This window comes from Chrysochloris asiatica, unplaced genomic scaffold (assembly GCF_000296735.1).
Source record: "Chrysochloris asiatica unplaced genomic scaffold, ChrAsi1.0 scaffold00221, whole genome shotgun sequence".
Taxonomy (NCBI): Eukaryota; Metazoa; Chordata; class Mammalia; order Afrosoricida; family Chrysochloridae; genus Chrysochloris; species Chrysochloris asiatica.
The window spans coordinates 1,643,904-1,667,047 of NW_006408739.1; the positions used below are offsets into that span (position 1 = coordinate 1,643,904).

The 23,144-nt window shown below is 37.2% G+C and overlaps 1 protein-coding gene across 1 annotated transcript in view; it reads right to left on the reverse strand.

Annotated features, from left to right (window-relative positions):
- LOC102813504 (gephyrin-like) overlaps positions 1-23,144 on the reverse strand; it is a 750,251-nt gene that overhangs the window by 429,938 nt on the left and 297,169 nt on the right. The window contains exon 6 of the mRNA XM_006873064.1: positions 14,002-14,068. Coding sequence (XP_006873126.1) covers positions 14,002-14,068 — 67 coding nt within the window. The remainder of the gene's footprint in view (positions 1-14,001; positions 14,069-23,144) is intronic.

Below are 23,144 nucleotides of genomic sequence, written 5' to 3' on the forward strand. Positions count from 1 at the left end.
TACCTAGACTATACCTCTGGTATAGTTCACGAATCGGGCTGTGAACCTTAAGGTCAGCAGTTCGAAACTACCAGCTGTTCCACGGGAAAAAGATGAGGCTTTCTGCTCCCGTAAAGATTTACAGTCTTGGAAACCCTGTACAGGGTCCCTATGAGTCAGAACTGACTTCACGGACCATAACAACAACAACAACAACAAAAATACCTCTCCAAGGAGTCCTCACAAGATCTGTTTGAACGTCAAGATTGGTGGATCAAACTCACTAGACACTCCTCGGAAACCAAACACAAGAACTGACTTGATGACACTTAACAACAATAACAACATGCCTCTCCTGGACTTCTGGTGTGGCACTATAGGATCAGCGCTGGACTGCAAACCCACTAGCTGCTCCTAAGAAACACTATACAGGGTACGTATGAGTCAGGAATGACTCAAAAAGCACTTAACAATAACAGCAATATCTTTATTGCAGTCCTGGTTTGATGCTGTAGACCTTAAGGTTAGTTTGAACTGCAAGATTGGTAGTTCAAATTCACCAGCAGCTCTTTGGAAACCCTATATAGGTTTGCTGAGTCAAAACCAACTCAATGGCACTTAACAACAAGAATAACACACCTATCCCTGGAGCACAGCTGTTGTTGTTATTAGGTGTCATTAAGTCAGTACCAACTCGTAGTAATCCTACGCACAAGAGTGAAGCATTGCCTGGTCGTGTGTCAACCCCACAAACATTACCACACCTGAGTCCATTGCTGTTACCATTGTGCCAATCCATCTAGTTGATAGTCTTCCTCTTTTTCTCTGACCCTCCTCTTTACCAAACATGGTATCTTTATCCAGGGACTGGTCCCTCCTGATAATATGCCCAAAGTATGAAAGACCAAGTCTGGCCATTCTGGCTTCCAAGGAACACTCTGGCTGTACTTCTTCCAACACAGATCTGTATATTTTTTGGCAGTCCATGGTACTTTTCATATTCTCCTCCACACCATAACTCAAATGCATCAATTCGTCTACGATCTTCCTTATAAACTGTTCAACTTGCGTCAGATGCACTTCAGTTCTCAAACTGACATCTTTGCTCTTCAACACTTTAAAGAGGTGTCATCCTTCAAATTTGCCTAATGCAATACGTCCTTTGATTTCTTGACTGCTGCTTCCATGAGTGTTGATGGCTGATCCAAGCAAATGAAGTCTTTGAAATCTTCAATCTTTTCTTCACTTACTGGTCCAGTGATGAGGATTTTTTTTTTACCTTGAGGTGCAACCCATACCCAAGGCTGTGGGTTTTTCTCTTTATCAGTAAGTATTTTAAGTCCTCTTTGTTTTCAGCAAGCAAGGCTGTATGATCTGTATATCACAGGTTGTTAATGAGTCTTCCTCCAATCCTGATGCCACATTTTTCTTCATATAATTCAGCTTCTTGGATTATTTGCTCAGCATACAGATTGGATAAGTATGATGAAAAAATACAAGCCTGGTGTACACCTTTACTAATTTTAAACCATTTGGTGTTCTCTTGTTCTGTTCCAAGGACTGCCTCTAGGTCTAGGTATAGGTTCCTCAGAAGCACAATTAAGTGTTACAGAGTACTTATTCTCAATAATGTTATTCATAGCACGTCAAGAACCACACAATTGAAAGCCTTTGCATAGTCAGTGAGGCACAAGTAAACATCTTTCTGGTATTTTCTGCTTCCAGCCAAGATCCATCTGAAGTTAACAATGATACCCTTCATTCCATGTCCTCTTCTGAATCTGATTTGAACCTCTGGAAGTTCTCTATTAATGAATGGCTGCAGTCATTTTTGTATTATCTTTAGCAAAATTTTACTTGTATGTGATATTAATGATATTATTGTCTGATGATTTTTGCATTCTGTTGGGTCAACTCTCTTTGGAATGGGCGGGTACAAATTTGGATCTTTTCTAGTCAGTAGTTCAGGTAGTTTTCTTTCAAATTTCTTGGCATAGATGAGTGAGTGCCTCCAGTGCCTCATCAGTCTGATGAAAGATTTCAATTTGTGTTCCATCAATTCCTGGTGTCCTGTTCTTTGCTAATGCCTTCAATGCACTTTGGACTTCTTCCTTCAGTACAATTGGCTCTTATTCATATGCTACCTCTTGAAATGGTTGAATATCGACCATTTCTTTATTTTTTTTAAAGTTTTTATTGTGAATGATGTGATCATTTACACGGGAGAACATGAGCTTTACATTTATCCTATCATATATCATTTCAATGCCATGATTACAATTCCCTCCATGCATCTTCAACCAACCAAAGGGTACACCCCACAAGCCTGCCCCTCGGTTGTCAGCACAAAGCCCCTCTTCCTCTGTGGGTCTAGCATCCCCAGCCGCTCCATCTCTCCATGTCATCGTCTTTGCCTCCATCACTGGTGTCACTGCTTCTCTGGGTAGATCTTGCATCCCACTCTTTCCCTTGATGGTCCCAGGGACCTCTGCTCCTGGACTGCAAAGTTAACCACTCTCCTTTTACTACAAAATGTCTACCTTTACATTTCCAACTCTAATAGTCAGTCCTGATAGCAATTATTCACTATTGTGCCACATGAGTACTATCCCCCATCTCCTTTGATCAACCCCATCCAGACAGATTGGATACCACTCAGTGGAGATTCTACCTTCCCCTGTGCGCTCTGGATCTGGGATCCCTCTTGAAAGTCAGTCACTTCTTGCCTTTACAGCCCCTCCATTTTGGGTAGCCAATGCTAAGTTGCCCATCCCTGTCTACCCTGTGTCCCAAGAGGGTAGGAATGATCATCACTGTAAAGATTTGTTCCCTCTTTTGAGCTACTGCATTCATAGGTATAGGTCAAGTTTATCAAACCGTATCAGATTAATCAAGTTCTGATCATCCAGCCATTGAAGCCAGGTCAAGTAGGTATTATCTGCAAGTGTGGGTGTTCTTGTGCACCTCCCCTCACTTCTTATCAGCTGGATGCTTCACTCTCCACTCTAGTCCTCTTGTGCTATATCATTGTCTCTAGGCCCAGGAGTTCCCAGGGCTTGCCATACTGCTGGCCAATCAGGTCTCAATCTGAGTTCACAGGAGTCTATTGAACATGGTCAGACTTAGCTCACAACTTCATTGCTGTTTTACCCTCACTGTAGTCACCAGTCAGACCACATGCCTGCTGTGTATTACCCTTGAGTCTTAGTCTTATAAAGGAGTTTGCCCTGAGGGCTATGCTTGCTTCATAAAATGTATGTATTAGGAAGTTTTCCATCCTCCTCCATTATTCTAGAATAATTTGAGTACAATTGGTGACAACTCTTCCCTGAATGTTAGAACTCATCAGTGAAGCCATCTGGGCCTGAACTTATTTTGGTTGGGAGTTTTTTGATGACCTGATCAATTTCTTCTTTTGTTATGGGTCTGGTCAGGTTTTCTACTTCACTCTGTGTGAGTTTAGGTAGGTCTTGTTTTTCTAAAAATGTATCCATTTCTTCTAAGTTTTCAAATTTGTTAGAATACAACTTTTCATAGTATTCTGTTATTATCCTTTTGATTTTGTTTGGTTCCGTTGTGACATTGCCAATGTGGTTTCTAATGCTTGTTATTTGTGTCGTCTCCCTTTTTTCTTTTGTTAGGTTTGCCAATGGTTTGTCAATTTTATTAATCCTTTCAAAGAACCAGCTTCTTGTCCTATTGATTCTTTCTATAGTTTTTTGGTTTTCTATCTAATTTATTTTTGCTCTAATCTTTATCATTTTTTTTTTTCCTTTTGGTGACTGTAGGTTCCCTCTGTTCTGTTTCTAGTTGTTGGAGATGCTGTGCTAATGTGTTAATTTTGGCTCTTCCTTCTTTTTGGATGTGTGCATTTATTGAAATAAATTGTCCTCTCAGCACCACTTTCACTGTGTCTCAAAGATTTTGGTATGTTGTGTTTTCATTTGTTTCTAGGGACTTTGTGAATTCACGTTTTATTTCTTCTACTATCCAGTTGCTTTTCAGCAGGGTGTTATTCAGTTTCCATGTATTTGTTGTATTTGATTGATAACTTTGCTAGATAAAGGATTCTTGGTTGGCAGTTTTTTGTTTTTTTTCTTTTAGTATTTTATCTCCCCATTGCCTTTTTGCCTGCATGGTTTCTGCTGAGAGCTCCGAGCTTAAGCTGACTTGCTTGCCTTTGTATGTAACACTTCTCTTTTCCCTAGCTACTTTCAGGATTGCCTTATCTTTGATTTTAGAGAGCTTGATTATGATTATGTCTTAGTGATTTTCTTTTGTGGGCTATCTTTCCTGGGGTTCACTGAGCTTCTTGAATGTTTATCTTTTCACTTTTCAGGATAATAGAAATATTTTCTTCCAGAAGCTCTTCAACTATCTCTTCTGTAGACTTGTGTGATTCTTCCTGTTCCAGAATGCAAATAATTCTTGTTATTCCTCTTCATGTTGTCCAACATGAATCTTAGGCCTTCTTCAGATTTGCTCTTCTGTCTTAGCAGTATTGAGATTTTTGTCTTCTAGCTTGCTAGTTCTGTCTTCCATCTCTTCAATTCTACTCCTTTGTCCTTTCAGTATATTGTCTATTTCTGATATTCTATTATTAACCATTTGGATCTCTTCCTGTAGGTTTTGAATTGTTTCCAATGCTGTATTTATCTTATTTGATTGTTTCTGTGGCGCTTTCCTGATTTCTTCCTTATTTTTCTCAACTCCATTGTGGCACATTTTGATACATTTTATAATCATTTTTAAAAAAAATTCCTCTCAGGTATTTCCAAGACCTGCCTTCCTACCAGTATGGAGTGTAGGTTTACCTCCAGATCACTTGTCTCAGACACTTTATCTTGTTCCTGGACATGTGCTGATATGGTCATTGGTTTTTGCTTTTTGGACATGTTCAGTGGTTAGCTGTGGCCTTAATACTTCATTGAGTGTGTGTTTTGGTATTTTTTATGCTTTCTGATTGCCTCCAGGTAGATGTGATCAGGAGATGGGCTTCCCATTCACTCTTCTTATTAGTTAACTTAGAGTAACTTTCACAGGTGTTGTTTGCCTTCCTGGTGTATGGCAGTTGGTATGGGTTCTTGCCTGGACTGTGGGGTTTTATAGGGTGTGATTGTAGCTTGACTATATGACAGTAATTTCTGTCTCTTCTTTGGTAATATAGAGAGATACAGAGCCCCCTATAGGTAAAAGGGGAAACAACAAAATAACAAACCAAACCAAAACAGCAACAGCAACAGCAAAAGAAAAACCCAGATTGAATACTGTAGGCTATAATCACAGAAAAGAGGGATGAGGAAAGAGAGAGAAAATAAAAAAATTCTGTAGCTTAATATGAATATGACTTAACTATCTTCTTTCAGCTTCTTGCCTTTAAGATGAGAAATTTCAAGATGCCACTGTTGGTTTTTATTATGTAACTCAAGATTTAATGTTTGGCCTGTTTCATTCTTAGTCTCTCTCACACAACACAACCCCCTTTCTGGCCTTTTTCCTAGTAATAAACAGTTCAGGGCCGGCTGTGGCCATTTTGCGCTGCTGTTTAGTTTTAAGTGGGTTCTGTCCCTTTAAATATTGAGAGGATCTGTGTGCATGCATAGTATAAGAACACTCCAGGGGTTGGGGTGGGGAGGAGTGTCCACTCACTCAGGTACTGCCTCTAGTCACCAGAATGGAGTTGTGTGGATAGCGAGAAGCTAATAAAAATATACCAAAAAAAAAACCACCAGAACAAAACAAAACAAAAAATATTGTCCACCTTTATCTCTGAGGTTCCCGCAGGCGTCAGTTCGTGGCAGGTCGGCTTGCTTCCATGCTTGTTCTTGCCACTTGGTCTTGACCAAGTTGTTGGCTCCAGGTCGTTGAGCCCGGCAGATTTGAAAGTACGAGATTTTTTGCTTCCGCTACAAGTTCCACTAGCTATAAGCCTTTTAACTTTTAAAATATTCCTATATATACGGTTCAGAGTTTTGGAGTTCTCCCCTGAACCTGTTTCATCTGGTATTCTGTGTTACTGCTGATGGAGATCTTCATTGCACTTCTACCCTATCTGCCATTAAGCCCCATCTCTCAACATTTCTTTTTGGTACAGTAACTCAGTGCATTTATTTCATCTTCTTCTGATGTACATTTTGTTATAATATTTGGCTTTGTCTTCTCGAGGTGACCTTTGAAATCTTTGGTTCAGCTCTTTTACCTCCACATTTCTTCTATTTGCTTTAGCATCTTTACACTAGATAGCAAGTTTCAGAGTCTCTTTTGATATCCATTTTGGTCTTTTCCTTCTCTCTTGCCTTCCTTTTGACCTTTTGCTTTCTTCCTGTATGATATTCTTGATGTCATCCCACAACTCTTCTGGTCATTCATTGGTCTTCAGTGTCTAAACCATCAAATCTATTTTCAGATGGTCTGTAAATGTAGGTGGGATATATTCAAGGCCACATTTTGGCTCTCATGGACTTGCTTTAATTTTCTTCAGCTTCAGTCTGAACTTGTATCTGAGTAATTGATGGTCTGTTCCACAGTCTGCCCCTAGCGCTGTGTTGATTGATGATATTGAGTTTTTCCACCATCTGTTCCACAGATGTAGTAGTCATTTTATTTTGTGTATTCAATCTGGTGGGGTGCAGGCATAGAGTCATCTTTTATGTTGTTTAAAAAAGGTATCTGAAATTAAGAAGTCATTGGTTTTGCAAAATTCTATCATGTAATCTCTAGCATTGTTTCTATCATGAAGGCAACATTTTCCAATGACTAATCATTCCTCTTTGTTTCCAACCTGTGCATTCCCATCACTAGTAATTATCAATACATCTTGATTGCATGTTTGATCAATTTCAGACTGAAGAAGTTGGTAGAATTCTTGAATTTCATCATCACAGGCTTTACTGGTTGGTGCATAAATTTGGATAACAGTGGTATTTACTGGTCTTCTCTGTTAGCGCATGGATATTATCCTATTACAGACAGCGTTATACTTTAAGATAGATTTTGAAATGTTCTTTTTGATGATGAATGCGATGCCATTCCTTTTCAATTTGTCATTTTCAGCACAGTAAACCATGCGATTGATTGTCAGATTCAAAATGGTCAATTTAGAATTGACAATGGTCCATTTGAGCTCACTAATGCCTAGAGGAGCACAGTATCACTGTAGAATAACACAGGAATTAGCTGCTATGTGGGAAAAAGATAATACTTTCTGCTCCCACAAATATTTATTGCCTTGGAAACCCTACACAGGGTTGCTATGAATCTAAACTGACTCAAGGACACTGGACAACAATAAAGCTCAGAAAGCAGGAAGGAATAGGAAAAGGATAAATTGAAACAGTAAACAGTGAGGCAAGTGCTGTTACATTGTGGGGAATGCAATCAATGTCAGAAATGAAAATGGTATGAATTATTGAATGGAAAATCAATTTGTTATGCAAATTTTCATCAAAATTACATTTTCAAAAAAAGATGAGTCTTTTGGGACAATTGTGTCATATTAGAGAAAAGAACACTAAGAAGGGCTTCTAAGGTCATGTCAAAGAACACAGGAGACATTTTGAAGAAATTTCACCTGGTAAATATAGAGTGAGTCCTGGTGTGGTGCTATAAGCTAAGCACTGGAACACAAGGTCGGTTTGAACTGCAAGGCTGGCTGTTCAAACTCACCCTAGCCAATCTTTGAAAATCCTAGATAAGGATATCTATGAGTTGGAGCTAACTTCATGGCATTTAATAACAACAACAAATACAGGGTGATTTGAGTATCAATATGGAAAATAAGTTCAGCAAAAAATAAGTACATAAAAATTGTTTTTACTTGAGTTAATGATATTAACCTAAGAAAGAAATTTACAGGATTACTATAGTGGAACTGACCTGACAACCCTTAAAAAGAGACAAATTGGTTACCTTGAGAAGATGCTAGGGAACCATCTATTTCAAAAGTAGTTAATTAAGGGAAAGAATCAAGTATTTTACCTGGCCTTTTGCAACCCTGGTGGCACTGTGGGTTAGGCAACCATAAGGTTGGCAGTTCAATTCTACAGCCACTTTGTGAGAGAAAGATGAGGCTATCAGCTCCTGTAAAGATTTATAGTCTTACAAACCCTAAATAGGGTCACTATGAGTTGTATAATCAATTAGATGGTAGTGGGTCTTTATTATTGTTTTATACAAATTGTATATTCAGCAGTAACCAAATAACAGACTAGGAAATTTTCTATTTATGGAAATATTAGAATAATAAATAATGATAAAATTAAAATATTATTTTGCAACTCCGAATTAACAAACAGATCTAAAGTTTTGACCATCAGACAGAATTTAACCTCTGTTAGAAAACCATATGACTGCCTATGAAGTATCTATGCTAAAAAACAGCAGAAGTTGAATTTAGCCCAAAATTCTAGATACAAACATCAATTCAAAAGAATCACAAAGTCCAAGGAACATGGAGGAGACTACAGAGGACAATCCAATTTCTTTAACAAATAAATTGTTAAGATAAGCAAGAGATAAGGAGGGATCTAATAGATTAAGAGAGATTTACAAGCAATATGAACTTTATTTGGATTATGATTCAAACAATTAAAGTATTAAAAAAATACTAATTTTTTCAGATTTTTGAGACAATTAGATATTTGAACATTGAAAGATATTGTTGGTAATTTTTATATGTGATACCAGTGTTTTAGTTATGTCAAAAAATCTATAATCTTATAGAGATATAAAAAGAAATATTTAGGATGAAATAATATGATATTTGGGATGTACATTAAGATGTATGTTGTTGCTATTGTTGTCAGTGCCATCGAGTCGAAACCAACTCATAGCGACCCCATGCACAGCAGAACGAAACAATGTCCGATCCTGGGCCAAGCCCACCACTGCTGCCACACTTGACGCCATCAATGATGCCACCTGGCTGATCCATCTCGTTGGGGGTCTTCCTCTTTTTCTCTGACCCTCCATCTTACCCAGCATAACATCCTTCTCCAGCAACTGTTCCCTCCTGACAATATGTCCAAAGTATGAGAGATGAAGCTTAGCCATCCTGGCCTCACTTTGAATTTGCATATCAGTAATTGATGGCCTGTTCCATAATCTTCCCCTGGCCTTGATATGGAGCTTTTCCATCTTCTCTTTCCACTGATGTAGTCAATTTGATTTCTATGTGTTCCATCTGGCGAGGTCCATGTGTATAGTTGTCTCTTATGCTGTCTAAAGAAGGTATTTGAAATAAACAAAACATTTGTCTTGCAGAAATTTATCATTCATTCTCCAGCATCATTTCTATCACCATGTCCAAATTTTCCAACTACTGGTCCTTTCCCTTTGCTCCCAACCTTTACATTCCAATCACCAATAATGAGCAATATATCTTGATTGCATATTTGATCAATTTCAGATTGAAGAAGTTGGTAGAATTATTCTATTTCATCTTCACTGGCTTTAGTGGTTGGTGCATAAATTTGAATAATAGTGGTATTAACTGGGCTTCCCTGTAGGCACATAGATATTATCCTATCACTTATAGCATTGTACCTCATGACTGATCTGGATATATTCTTTTTGATGATGAACACAACACCATTCTTTTTCAATTTGTCATTCCCTGCATAGTAAACCATGTGGTTGTCAGATTCAAAATGGCCAATACCAGTCCATTTCAGATCACTAATGCCTACAATATCAATGTTGATGCATTCCATTTCATTTTTGACAACTTCCAATTTTCCTAGATTCATACTTCGCACATTCCATGTTCCGATTTTCAATGGATGTTTACAGCTGTTTCTCTTCATCTTGAGTTGTGGCTCATCAGCAAACAAAGGTTCTGTGCGTTCTCCTCCCCCGAGCTTAACTCTATCCACATCATCTTGGTCAACTCTACTTTGAGGAGGCATTTTTTCCCCCAGTCGCATTGAGTGTCTTCCCACCTTCCGGTCCTGCATCTGACAATATTTCTCTGCTATTCTAGATGTATAGACGAGGTCAAACTGATTATCAGTTGTTGTTATTGGAATTACATATGGAGAACATGGAGATTCATTATATTACTCTGCCTAACTTGTGGATAAAATTCTTAATAATAAAAATTTTAAAATAAGCAATACATATTTAATTCTGTTTGACAAATAATGAGTAAAATAAAAATTACCAAACAAAAATTATTGATAGTCTTTTAGAGTGATATATATGTATTCAACTATCTAGGCAGTAGATTAGAAGGTGGTAAGAAATCATTAATTAGAGAAATACTGTAACTACATCAATATAGTCTGTCTTACAAGTGGTAAGTCTTCCTATTTTTTAAGAAATGTGGTATTTTACTCAGTTTCTGCTACCAATTATTTAAAATTCTTTTTCCTCTACTAAGCCAGATTCTTCCTATATGCCCCATAAAGTTCCTTAACTACTCATTAGCATTAGTGAGTCTAGACATAAGCAGAGTAGGTAGAAGAAAGGACAGTGCAGTTTGGGGATCTTGGTGTATTTTGATTATGCTCTAAAAATAGTGTTCTGCTGATAAAGATCATTGTTGTTGTTGTTGTTACGTGACCCTGTATAGAGCTTCCATGGAGTCACTGGTAAGTTTAAACTGCCAACCTTGTGGTCCAGTACTTTATCCCTCAGCACCATATTAGGACTGCATGATAAAGATCATGGAGTTCCATTAACAAGAAAAAGAGTGAGAATCAGGCAAGGAGAGATTTGTATGGCTTCACAGAATATCCATTTAACCTGTTTGCTCACATGTCCTGAAAGTCAACATGATTGGTCTTCATGCCTTGAATTCTCTTAAGAAGAGATTTCCAGAGGAATTGACAAGAAAATATACAATGGAAGAATGAGCAACTTTTACTATGCATACTTTAAGATTCAATTTTTGGTTGTCCATTTATTTGATTTCTTAAATTAAACAACTACTTTTAAAAAGTAAAGAAAAGTTCTCTTTCCATGTGGAAATTTAAATCGATACCTATATAACGAAATGAATTAGACTAGGTCTTTTTTTTCCCACTGAGTTGGTAAAAAACATGAAATAAAGTGATATCTGGTCCAGTTTCATTATAGTGAGAAGGAAGTTGAATTATTTAATTTGAATCTTCTTTCCCTATTATATCTGTCAAATAAACTCATTCTATGGGGCCTAGAAAAATAAACAGATTACTCATGACAGCATAAATTAGATAAAACCAGTGCTAGCAAACAGCTCCATTGAAGTTTCTCTTAAAAGAATAACTCAAAATTGTATTTATTTTCCTGCCTAATCATCTAAAAAGGAGCTCTGGTAGCGTAGTGGTTACGAATCAGGCTGCGAACCTTAAGGTCAGCGGTTCGAAACTACCAGCCGCTCCGCGGGAGAAAGATGAGGCTTTCTACTCCCGTAAAGATTTACACCCTCGGAAACCCTGTACAGGGTCGCTATGGGTCGGAACCAACTCAACGGCACTTAACAACAACAACAACAATCATCTAAAACAAAACAAACTAAAAAATAATAGATGCCTGCTTCTCCAGAGTTCAAAATAACATAGTTTTGGGGATTAAGAAATTAATGATACAATATTAATATAATTCCTGGGAAGATGTTAGGAAATGATTTGACAAATTTTTAAGAATTCATTTCTGTGACTGACACTGATAGATAAATATATATATATGTATTTCAAGGAGCCTTGTTAGCATGCGTTGTGGATTACAAGCTGGGCTGCTAAATGTAAGGTCAGCAGTTTGAGTCTACTAGTTGCTCCATGGGAGAAAGATGAGAATTTGTGCTCCAGTACAAATTTACAGCTTCAGAAATCCTATGCAGGGTTGCTTAAAGTTAGAACTGACTCAATGGCACACCACCTCCATTTTATGCGTTTTCTCAACAGAAAAACTGAGAAAAATTGGTTTTTATTTTGGATTAATTAGAATCTTTTTCTCATTTGGAACTTTCTGAACAAAAACATCACTGAAAGAATAGATTGCATTTTGAATTTGTAATCTATGTTTTTTCAACAAAATAAAATCTGAAATTAAAAATATGCCATAAACTTTCTAAAAAATTACATTTATCCCATTAGTTAAGAGGAAAATTTAAAATGCCAATAATCATAAACTTTTTGAGGCATACTTTTGAATATAAACATTATAATTAGAAGTGTTAGTAATAAACAGGACTTCCTAATCAATTGCATGCGTTCTCAAGTACATTTCCAAAAGTAAATGATCACTAAAAATGGTATAAACTGCATTTTACCTTTAAAATTACTTCCTTTTACTTTATTTGATAATCAACCACACACTCAGCTTGATGTTGTTTGTGCGCTACTGAGTTGGCACCAACTCATAGCTGGTGGATTTGAGTCGCTAACCTTATGTTTATCCTACAGCACCACACCAGGACTCCAAACACAGATATAAAGACTTAATTTAACAATACAATCTAAAATTATTTTTTTATCTCTGTATTACATTGCTTTTCTAAAAGAGTCAGGTCTTATTATCATGGTAGCAAAGAACTATGAATGAATATGATTGGGTCATAGTAAAGGAGACAAAGAATTAACTATATACAAATAAAGGTTGGGTCCTTGTCCTCAGTTACTAGCAGGTTATTGATAGGGCGTCATACTGTCAGGCCTGATAGGAATGTTTTTGTTTGTCTGGAGGCTTTGGCAACGGGACAATCTAACAGCATGATTTATAATAGCAGTGTTGGGTCATGCAATATCGGTTCTATCTCTAGAAGGGACGAAAGACTATAGGTATTAGCCCAACCTTGGGGAGGGCCAGAAACGAAAAATCAGCCATGTGGGGAATGTGTGTTTCAGTGGCAATAAAAACTCTGGACACTCTGGTTGGCCACATTTCTTGCATATTGCTACACATTGATACTAGGAGAGTAGTGAGCCCATGACTGCACAAGGAGAGGACAATGGAGGTTCTGTGTTTGGTGCTTCTCCTAGACTCTGCCCAATGTGCTTCTTGATGTAGCTAATTTTAATCCATCTCCTCTCCCTGTAATCAACCACAACCATGAATATAACAGCTTTCAGTGAGTTCTGTTCTTTGAGTGAAGCAATACACAACATCCAATGGACAGGTGTGCCACTGTAGGATAAGCACTAAACTGCTAACCACAATGTCAGTGATTCAAACCCACCAATTGCTCCTCGGAAACTATATACAGAGTCACTATGAATTGGAACTGACTTGACGGCACTTAATAACAACAACAATGGACAGTTATAGTATACCAATAAATAACTTCATGATAAATGGAGAAAAAAATTGAAGTTATCAAAGCTTACATTAATTTTACTTGCCTCCACAATCAAAACTCATAGAAGCTATAATCAAATCAAACAATGTATTGTAAATCTGCTTCAAAAGACTTCTTTCAAGTGTTTGAGAGCAAAGGTATCAGTTTGAGGACTAAACCGTGGTATTTTCAATAGCTTCATATGCATGTGAAAGTTGGACAATGAATAAGGAAGACCCTAGAAAACTTGATGCATTTGAACTATGGTGTTGTAGAAGAATATAAGGGGTACCATGGACTGCCAGAAGAACAAACCAATCTGTCTTGGAAAAAGCACAACCAGAATGTTCCTTAGTGGCAAGGATAGTGAGACTTCAGCTCTCATACTTCAGACATGTTACGAGGAGGGACCTGTCCCTGGAGAAGGACATAAAACTTGGTAAAATGGAGGGTCAGTGAAAAAAGATGAAGACTCCCAGTGAGATAGATTGACACAGTGGAAACAACAATAGGCTTAAACAAAACAACAATTGTGAGAATGGTGCAGAACTAGGTAATATTTCGTTCTGTTGTGCACAGGGTTGCTATGAGTTGAAATGGAATAAATGACACTTAACTACAACAACAATAAGTGAATTATAAAACCTTGAGGGTAGCTTTGAGAACTTCACAAATTTGCAATTGGTGTCAGAAGTGAGACCAGTTTTGTGGACTGCTCCAACTTTGTAAAGGGCTAATGTTACACCAAATTGTATAAATTTGCTTACCTGAGATCCTTTCTTGCTACCTGGCAGGTTAATTATGAGAGTTTTCCCTCTGATTCCACATACAGGCCTGAAAGGAAAAAGAAAGTAGATAAACACCACAATGTAAGAAATACTTCACATAAATATATTCAACAACAAAGAGCAATCATTGTACTTTAAATGTGAACAACTGCTCTGGGAATAAAATTGTGATTACACAGTTGGGTACTATCTATTGTCAAGAGTTTTACAGTAATGGTTAGTGTGGCATACTGGAAAATAGCTGAATGTGGAATCAGAAAAATTTACTCACTTTCAAGCTCTTTGAGCATGGCCAAAATTACCACTGGCTTCTTCATATATCAGAGTTGTAATATTTCAATGAGACAGTACATAAAAAATGCCTAGAATAGTAATAGTTATGTTCAAAAGCTCAACACATAAAGTGCTCAAGAGTTGAGACTGGGATTTGAGCTCTTCTCCGGAATCTTGACATTTGAAAGTGAAACAAAGTTTTTCACAATGACTGTCAATAGGGTGAGATTGGAAAGCTAAATTCTGAACAGACCTATTCTAATCATGAGCAATTTAAGCTAGAAGGGTCTTTCAGGAATCATTGTAAATTATCAAACTACATTTAAACCAATCCATAAAATAAGAAACTTTGAAGGCCTGGCTTTTCATATGACAGTTGGAATCATGTTTTAATACACAGACTATGTTACTTTGATCTGATCACTCATCTTATTTTCATCTTTTAAAAAACAAAGTGATTAGACCAGAAACGTCTATGCCTAAATTTTAGAACTAAGATTTTAAAGTCATATGAGAATGATTTTTCCAAAATATCTTATGATCAAGTTTATTTTTCAAGTAATTTTCCTCTCCCACATAGCCTAGATTACATTGTCTCCTATTACATTGTCTCTTATCCTGTTTACAGTCTGAAAAAGAAGAGTTGATAATGTTATTTAAAACTTTCCAAATATTTAAAAATACCAAATCACCTTTTAGTCTTCTTCCTTCTTTCATAGTGGAAAAAAATATTTTTAACCTTTTAACATTTTTAAGTGATTTTTTTCTAAACTTTTAGTTCTGGCAGTCAAAATTGGAAAGTATTCTAATCAGGGTTAGAATAGTCCTGGGCAATTATATACTTATTAATGTACTCATATTTACTAGAATTTTTGCCTTTCCTTTCAACTAAAGTGCTACACTGTAGCTTCCTGTCAATTTGAGAGCTAACTGGTGATAATATCATCCAGCAATAAGATTGGAATGTCATCAATTTTAAGATCCTCTTGTTTCATGTGACAAACATAGTAATTTATTTAATAAATCTAGAATTTTAACAAAGAACATAATATTCTCTCAGAGGATATGTTGTGAATGACCTCAAAATGTTCACACATTTTCCCTTAGTTAGAAATATTTCTGTAACAATTATTGTATGTTGTGATCCAACATTTCTGCAATGGGAAAGGAAATACAGGCATACATGTAATTTGGAGAAACAATTTGAGGTACACAGAATTTATTTGACATGTCTTTGAAATCATTGTATTTTCACCTAGAAAGTTTATCCCATCTTGTGTTTAGTTTCCGCTTTATAGCCACGTGGTTATCCTCACTGTTAATACTGTTTCTAAATACAATTTTAATTTACCAAGTATTATGGAACTTGAATTATATTTTCCAAGAAAGTTGTAACTCTCACCAGCACAAAATTTTTGACAAATGAAAACTTAAATTATTTTTATTTCAATTTTTTGGTCATCAAACCCAGGTCTGATGCCTTCAAAAATACTTAATCTCATCTAGTTTGATCCTAATAGCATTAATATTAAGGCTATGGGTATAAACAACAGTCAGTTTTGTACATACATTAGAGTTGTAATGTGTGTGTGGCTAATGCGCTGGCCTGTAAGGTTGCTTTGAACCTCAAGGTTCAAGCTCTTCAGCAAAACCTCAGAAACTCTGTAAAGGATTGCTATGAGCCAGAAATGACTCCACCGCACTTAACAAGAACAATTCTGTGTATGTGTCAGAAAGAAAGATAGAAAGAGAAAGAGAGGAAGGGGAGGGAGAAATTAAATACTTTGTTAAATAGATAAGAGAGATGCTGTTATTTCTGATTAATCTCTTTATTTTACAAAAAATATGTATCTGATATTTTTTGTTCTTTGTAAATTCCTTGGTTTCTTTGAAATGTTTACAAATTAATTTTGAGATGGAATTTTTCATTTATTTTGTCATTAAGTGATATTGAGTCAATTTGGACTTATAGAGATCCTACCTATCCAGTCCTATGCCATCCTTAGACTCCTGGTGTGGCGCTGTGGGTTAAAGTGCCAGACTGCAAAGCCATTTGAACTGCAAGGTCAGCAGTTCAAGCTCACCAGCTGCTCCTCGAAAGCCCTATACAGGGTCACTATGGGTCAGAACTGACTTGACAGCACTTCACAACAACAACAACATGCCATCCTTACAACCATTGCTGTTCGAGTCCACAGTTGGAGCAGCTACTGTGTTAGTCCAACTTGTATGGCTCATATGCATCAATTAAACATTTTTTTCTTATGTAAATATAAATTACTGTCACCTTTGACAGATATAACCCGTCTTTTAGTTCTAAGTTTGAGATAGATCTACATCTTAAATGGAACCCTGGTGTGGCACTGTGTAGGATAAGCACTGACTGCTAACTGCAGGGTCAACAGTTTAAACTCACTAGCCACTCCTCTGAAACCTTATCAGGGTTACTATGAGTTGGAACCAACTCAATAGCACTTAACAACAAACAACAATAATACATCTGATAAGTTGTTGTTGTTAAGTGCCATTGAGTCGGTTCTGACCCATAGTGACCCTGTATAGGGTTTTTGAGGAGCTGCTGGTGAGCTTGAACCACTCACTGACCTTGCAGTTCAAACATCTGCTATAGAAGATAAAAATATAATTTGGACAAAAGTATAGTTAAAATTGTTGTTGTTAAGGGCCATCAAGTTGGTTCCGACCCATAGCAACCCTGTATAGGGTTTCCTAGGAGCGACTGCTTAGATTGAGCAGCCAAATTTGAGATTGAAATGGACTTTGCAGTTCCTCACATTAAGCCTCAGCGCCACACCAGGACTCCATAGTTAGAATGTTGTTGTTAAGTGCCGTAGAGTTAGTTTCGACCCATAGCAACCATGCATTGGGATTCTGAGGACCAGCTGGTGAGTTTGAATGGCCAATCTTAAAGCTCAAATAAACTGCAGTGTAGGGCATTAATCCATAGTCCATCGTTAGAATTTTTTGCTGTTGTAAGGTGCCACTGAGTCAGTACTAACGCATAGCGACCAGGACAAAACACTGTCAGGTCCTGGGCCAACCTCACAATTGTTGTGACACTTGAGCCCATTGATGCTGTCATTTTGCCAATTCAGCTCACTGGGGGTCTTCCTTTTTCTCTAACCCTCCACCTTACCAAACATGATATCCTTCTACAACGACTGGCCCCTCCTGAAAATATCTCTAAAGTATGAGGGATGAAGTTTGTCTGTCCTGGTCTCCAAGGAGCACTCTGGCTGCAATTCTTCCAACACAGATCTGTTGCAACATTGTCCCGAGCTTGTCATGGTCCACACAATCGAAAGCCTTTGTATAGTCAATAAAGCATAGATAAACATCTTTCTGGTATTCTCTGCTTTCAGTCAAGATCCATCGGGTATCAGCAATGATATCCCTCATTCCACAACTTCTTCTGAATCCAGCTTGAACCTCTGGAAGTTCTCTGTCAATGTATGCTTATAGCCATTTCTGTATTACCTATAGTAAAACTTTACTCACATGGGATATCAAAGAGATTTTCTAATGATTTCTGCATTCCGTTGGGTCACCTCTCTTTGGAATGGGCACAAATACAAATCTCTTCCAAACAGTTGGACAGACAGTTGTCTTCCAAATTTCTTGGAGTGATGAGTGAGTGCCTCCCCTGCCGCCTCACAGTCTTAAAAGATTTCAATTTTTATTCCATCAATTCCTGGTGCTTTGTTTTTTGCCAATGCCTTCAATGCACCTTTGACTTCTTCCTTCAATATCACTGACTCTTGATCATATGCTATCTCTTGAAATGGTGGAACATCAACCATTTCCTTTTGGTACAGTGACTTTGTGTATTCCTTCCATCTTGTTTTGATGCTTTCTACATCATTCACTAATTTGTCCAGAGAATCCTTCAATAACAAAAGTCAAGGCTTGAATTTTTTCTTCAGTTCCCCAGCTTGAGAAATGCTGTGTGTTCTTCCCTTTTGGTCTTCTGACTCCAGATCTTTGTACATTTTATTGTAATATTGACTTTGTCTTCTCGAGCTGACCTTTTACATTTTCTGTTCAGCTCTTGTACCTCCTCATTTGCTTTAGATTTCCACACTGGAGAGCAAGTTTCAGTGTCTCTTCTGACATCCATTTTGATTTTCCTTCTTTCTTGTCTTCTTAATGACTTTTTGTTTTCTTCCTGTATGATATTCTTGACGTCATTCCACAACTCTTCTGGTCTTTGGTCTTTAGTGTGTAATGTATCAAATATGTTCTTCAGATGATCTCTAAATTCAGGTGGGATATATTCAAGGTCTTATTTTGGCACTTGTGGACTTGTTTTCATTTTCTTCAGCTTCAGTCTGAATTTGCATATGAGCAATTGATGGTCTGTTCCACAAATTGCCCCAGGCCTTGTTTTGGCTGATGATATGGAGCTTTTCCATCATCTCTTTCCACAGATGTGGTCAATTTGATTTCTGTGTATTCCATTTGGTGAGGTCCATGTCTCTTATAGTGTCTAAAGAAGGTATTTGAAATGACAATCATTGATTTTGCAGAATTCTATCATGCGATCTCCAGTGTCATTTTTATCACTAAGGCCCTATTTTCCAACTACTATAGCTAGAACAGTGGTTACAAATAGGGCTGCGAACTGCAAGATCAGCAGTTCGAAACTACTAGGTGTTCCAAGGGAGAAAGATGAGGCTTTCTGCTCCTGTAAGGATTTACAGCCTTGCAAACTCTGTACAGGGTCGCTATGGGTCGGAACTGACTCCACGGCACATAACCACCACCACTATCGCTAGAATGTTGTTGTTGTTAAGTGCCATTCAGTTGGTTCTGACCCATAGTGACCCTGTATAGGGTTTCCAAGGAGCAGCTGGTGAGCTTGCACCACCAACCTTGCAGTTCAAATGGCTTTGCAGTCTGGTGCATTAACCCACAGCACCACACCAGGACTCTAGAATAGTAATATGTTATTCAGAGACATATTGTGACAATAGTTACCTTAATTTATACTTAAAGTAAACCTCAGAAACTAAAACATAAATAAAAATAAGAATTTTTGAGTAACTTATTTGAAAACGATTTTCTCTTTTCTGGTTTCTTCAAACATTTCAAATTAGAAGAGGCCAAATATATTCAACATTAATTGTAATGTAGAGAAAGTATTTTTAATTTATTTTTTAAAATTTTACTAAAGAGTATATCTGAAAATCATGTCATGTTTACTAGTATACAACTTGAATAATTGATTGACTTATCAATCATTTTTATATAAACTCATCTAGTGAAGATTTATTGGGCATAAAATAAATACAAGAAACTGATGTATTTAAAAATTAACAGTGGAATAATGTACCTTAATTTTGTTATTTAAAAACATGCTACTCCAAATACATATAGTGCCCAGAGTGAACTGATTGCGCCAGTCAAAAAAGATTTATTGAGCACTTAATATGGGCAATATTAATATTGAGTACTATGGTGTTAGGTAATGGATTTACATTACTGACTAAAATAGTATTTCCCTAGGAGAGTTTACTGATTTACATACATTAATTTCTGTCCACCACTTTTCTGTCATTTTGTGTACTTTGGTGACTTGTGCATTACTGGAATGCTGTACAGGTTTCAGCGGAGCTTACAGACTAAGAATGTAGGAAGAAAGAGAAGAGAACTACTTCTGAATGCTTAGCCACTGAAAACCCTTTGAATAGCAGCGAAACACTGCTATACATAGTAATGGAAAATAAAAACATTGTGAATAGCAGCAGAAGATTGTCAGATATAGTATCAGAAGATGAGCCCCTCAGGTTGAAAGGTACTCAAAATACAACTGGAGAAGAGCTGCCTCCTCAAAGTAGAGTTGATCATAATGACATGAATGAAGTAAAGCCTCTGGGACCTTCATTTGCTGATGGGACACAAATCAAATTGGGGAGAAACAGCTGAAAACTGCCATTAATAACTGGAACATGGAATGTATGAAGTATGTATCTAAGAATATGATAGGCATTAGTGAAATGAAATGGACGGGTATTTGCCTTTTTGAAGAGGTATCATATGATCAAGGTCAATGATACTGAAAAAAGAAGTCCAATGTGCACTGAAGGCACTGGCAAAGAATGAGGCTCTGGGAATAGATGGAATACAAACTGAAATCTTTCAACAAACTGGTGTAGCACGGAAAGTACTCACTCATGTATGGCAAGATATCTGGAAGACAGATACCTGGCCAACTGATTGGAAAAGATCCAAATTTAGATCTATTCCAAAGTGAAGTAACCAAATAGAATATAGAAATCATCAGACAATATCATTAATATTACATGTAAGTATAATTTTGCTAAAGAACCAGAAGTTCAAGCCACATTTAAACAAGGACACAGAATGAGGAATATCATTGCTGTCAGGTCTTGGCTGAGAGTAGAAAATACAAGAAAGATGTTTACTTGTGCTTTATTGACTATACAAAGGCTTTCTACTGTGTGGATCATGCCAAACTATAGATAACATAGCAAAGAATGGGTATTTCATATTTATTGTGTTAATGAGAAACATGTATATAGACCAAGAGGCAGTCATTCGAACACAACAAGGAGACACACTTATTGGTGTAAAATCATGAAAGGTGTGCACCATGGTTGCATTATTTCATCACACTCATTCAATCTGTATGCTGAACATATAACCCAAGAAGCTGGATTATATGATGAAGAGCATCCCATAAGGATTGGGGGAAGACTCATTAACAACCTGATGTATGCAAATGATACAAATGCTTAAAAGGAAGAAGATGTAAAATACTTATTGATGAAAATCAAAAACAACAGCTTCCAGTATGGGTTGCACCTCAATGTAAAGAAAGCAAAAATCTTCACAACTGGACAAATAATATTATGATAAATGGAGAAATGACTGAAGTTGCCAATGGCTTCCTTTAGCTTGGATCCACTACCAATATTCATGGGATCAGCAGTCACAAAATCAAACAATATATTACGCTAGGCATATCTACTGCACAGGATCTCTTCAAACTGTTCAGGAACATGGATGTGAGTATGAGAACTAAGATGCACCTGACCCAAGCCATGGTATTATCAACAAACAGCCTCATGTGCATGTGAAAGTTGGATGCTGAATAAGGAAAACTGTAGAAGAATAGATGGATTTGAGTTACAGTGTTGGAGAAGAATATTTAAAGTACCATGGACTGCCAGAAGAACTAACAAATCTGTGTTAGAAGGTCAGAATGCTTCTTAGAAGCCTTGATGATAAAACTTCATCTCTCATACTTCACACATAATCAGGTGGGACCAGTCCCTGGAGAAGGACATCATCCTTGGTAAAGTGCTGGGTCAGCTAAAAAGAGGAAGACCTCCAGAGATATGGATGACCTGGCATAATGGCAGCAGCTATAGTTTCAATCATAGAAACAATTGTGAAGATGGCACAAGACCAGGCAATGTTTTGTTGTGTTATGCATAGCATTGCTATGAGCTGAAACTGACTCTGTGGCACCTAAAAACAACAATAAATCTAAGAGCTGCTAAAATAACTAAAGTATCAGATTGAGGACAGCTATGTTTAACACAGAAGGAATTGGCCAAGAACAAGGCTCCAGGAATTGATAGAATAAAAATTGAAATCTTTCAAGAAAGTGAAGAGGCACTGGAGGCCCTTACTCTCTATGCCAAGAAACTTGGAAGACAGCTATCTGGCTGACTGATTGGACGAGATCTGTATTTGTGCCCATTCCAAAGAGAAGTGACCTAACAGAATGAGGAAACCATTGGACAATCTCTTTGATATCCCATGCTAGTAAAGTTTTACTAAAGGTAATACAGAAATGGCTGCAAGCATACACTGACAGAGAACTTTCAGAGGTTCAAGCTGGATTCAGAAGAGGATGTAGAATGAGGGATAACATTGCAGATGTCTGATGGATCTTGGCTGAAAGCAGAGAATATCAGAAGGATGTTTACCTGTGCTTTATTGACCACACAAAAGCCTTTGTGTGGATCATGACAAGTTATGGACAACAATGTGAAGCATGAGTATTCCAGAACACTTAATTGTGCTCATGAGGAATCTGTACACGGACCAAGAGGCAGTTGTTCAAACAGAACATGGAAACACTGAAAGGTTCAAAATTAAGAAAGCTGTGTGACAGGGTTGTATTCTTTCACAATACTTATTCAACCTGTATGCTGAGCAAATAATCCAAGAAGATGGGTTATATGAAGAAAAACAGGGCATCAGAATTGGAGGAAGACTCATTAACAACCTGCGATATGCAGATGATACAACCTTGCTTGCTGAAAGTGAAGAGGACTTAAAGTATTTACTGATGAAGATCAAAGAGCACAGCCTTCGGTATGGATTGCATCCCAATGTAAAGAAAACAAAAATCCTCACCACTGGACCAATAAAAAACATTCTTCTGAATGGAGAAAAGATTAAAGTTGTCAAGGACTTCATTTTTCTTGGATCAACTATCAACACTCATGGAACCAGCAGCCAAAAAATCAGATGATGTATTGTATTAGGCAAATCTGCTGCATAAGACCTTTTTAAAGTGTTGAAGAGGAAATATGTCAGCTTGAGGACTAAGATGCACCTGACCCAAGCCATGGTATTTTCAATAACCTCATATGAATGTGAAAGCTGGACAGTGAATAAGGAAAACTGTAGAAGAATTGATGCTTCTGATTTATGGTGTTGAAGAAGAATCCTCAAAGTGCCATGGGCTGCCAAAAGAGCCAACATATCTGTGTTGTAAGAAGTGCAGCCAGAGTGCTCCTTGGAGGCCAGCATGGCCAAATTTCTTCTCTCATACTTCAGACATATTGTCAGGA